This window comes from Amphimedon queenslandica, unplaced genomic scaffold, assembly GCF_000090795.2.
Source record: "Amphimedon queenslandica unplaced genomic scaffold, v1.1 AMPQUscaffold_1253_Cont26733, whole genome shotgun sequence".
Taxonomy (NCBI): Eukaryota; Metazoa; Porifera; class Demospongiae; order Haplosclerida; family Niphatidae; genus Amphimedon; species Amphimedon queenslandica.
In genome coordinates this window covers 1-860 of record NW_003558400.1, presented here as the reverse complement: position 1 = coordinate 860, position 860 = coordinate 1, and the positions used below count along the sequence as shown (strand labels likewise).

Below are 860 nucleotides of genomic sequence, written 5' to 3'. Positions count from 1 at the left end.
ATTAATAAAACAGATAATGAAGGACGCACGTTAGTACATCATGCTGCATGGAGTGGTAACTTTGATTTAGTTCAGTATCTTATTACTGAACAAGGTTTGTCTCCTACTGCAGTTGATAAGGATGGCCTCACTGCTTTACATTATGCCTCAATGTCTCTTAACTTATCTCTTGTTAAAGAATTAATAACTACCTATCAGTTAGATCCTCATCAAGCTGACAGTAATGGTAAGCTATTAATTCATTATGCTGCTGTATCTGGTGATATTTTACTACTGGAATTATACATGAAGGATTGCAAGTGTAGTCTGAGCCTAACAGATAACAAAGGTCAGAATGTTACTCATTTTTCATCATTAGAAGGTCACACTCACTTTATCAAACATATCACCAGTCAGTATCCTCAATACATTAGTTTACTACACTCTACTGACAATGAGGGTAGGATACCATTGCATTTAGCCTGTGAGAGTGGTAATATTCAATTGGTCACATTTCTAATAAATGATATGAAATGTGATGTCAATGCTAAGGATACAGATGACAGTACATGTGTATTATTTGCCAGTTTCTCAGGTAATCTTGATCTAGTACAATTACTAATACAACAGTATAAGCTTGAGCCTTTAGCTACTGATTTAGCTGGTTTCACAACATTACACAGAGCAGCAGGCTATGGTCATACTCATATACTTGAATGGTACAGTCAGGAGTATAGTGTGGATATTACTAATCACACTAACAATAACAAGTACACACTAGCTCATTTAGCTGCTTATGGAGGTAAGCTACATTGTCTACAGGAACTGATCAACAAGTATCAGTGTGATGTTAATGCCACTACTACTGATACTGGTAGTAC

At 35.9% G+C, this 860-nt stretch overlaps 1 protein-coding gene across 1 annotated transcript; it reads left to right on the top strand.

Moving 5' to 3' along the window:
• Positions 1–285: 285 nt before the first annotated feature.
• On the top strand, positions 286–781 carry LOC105316344 (serine/threonine-protein phosphatase 6 regulatory ankyrin repeat subunit C-like; the record flags this gene model as incomplete). Its single annotated transcript, XM_011411180.1, has 1 exon — positions 286–781. A coding segment is annotated over exon 1 (496 nt), but the record flags the coding sequence as incomplete, so codon positions are not given.
• Between the last annotated feature and the right edge of the window lie 79 nt (positions 782–860).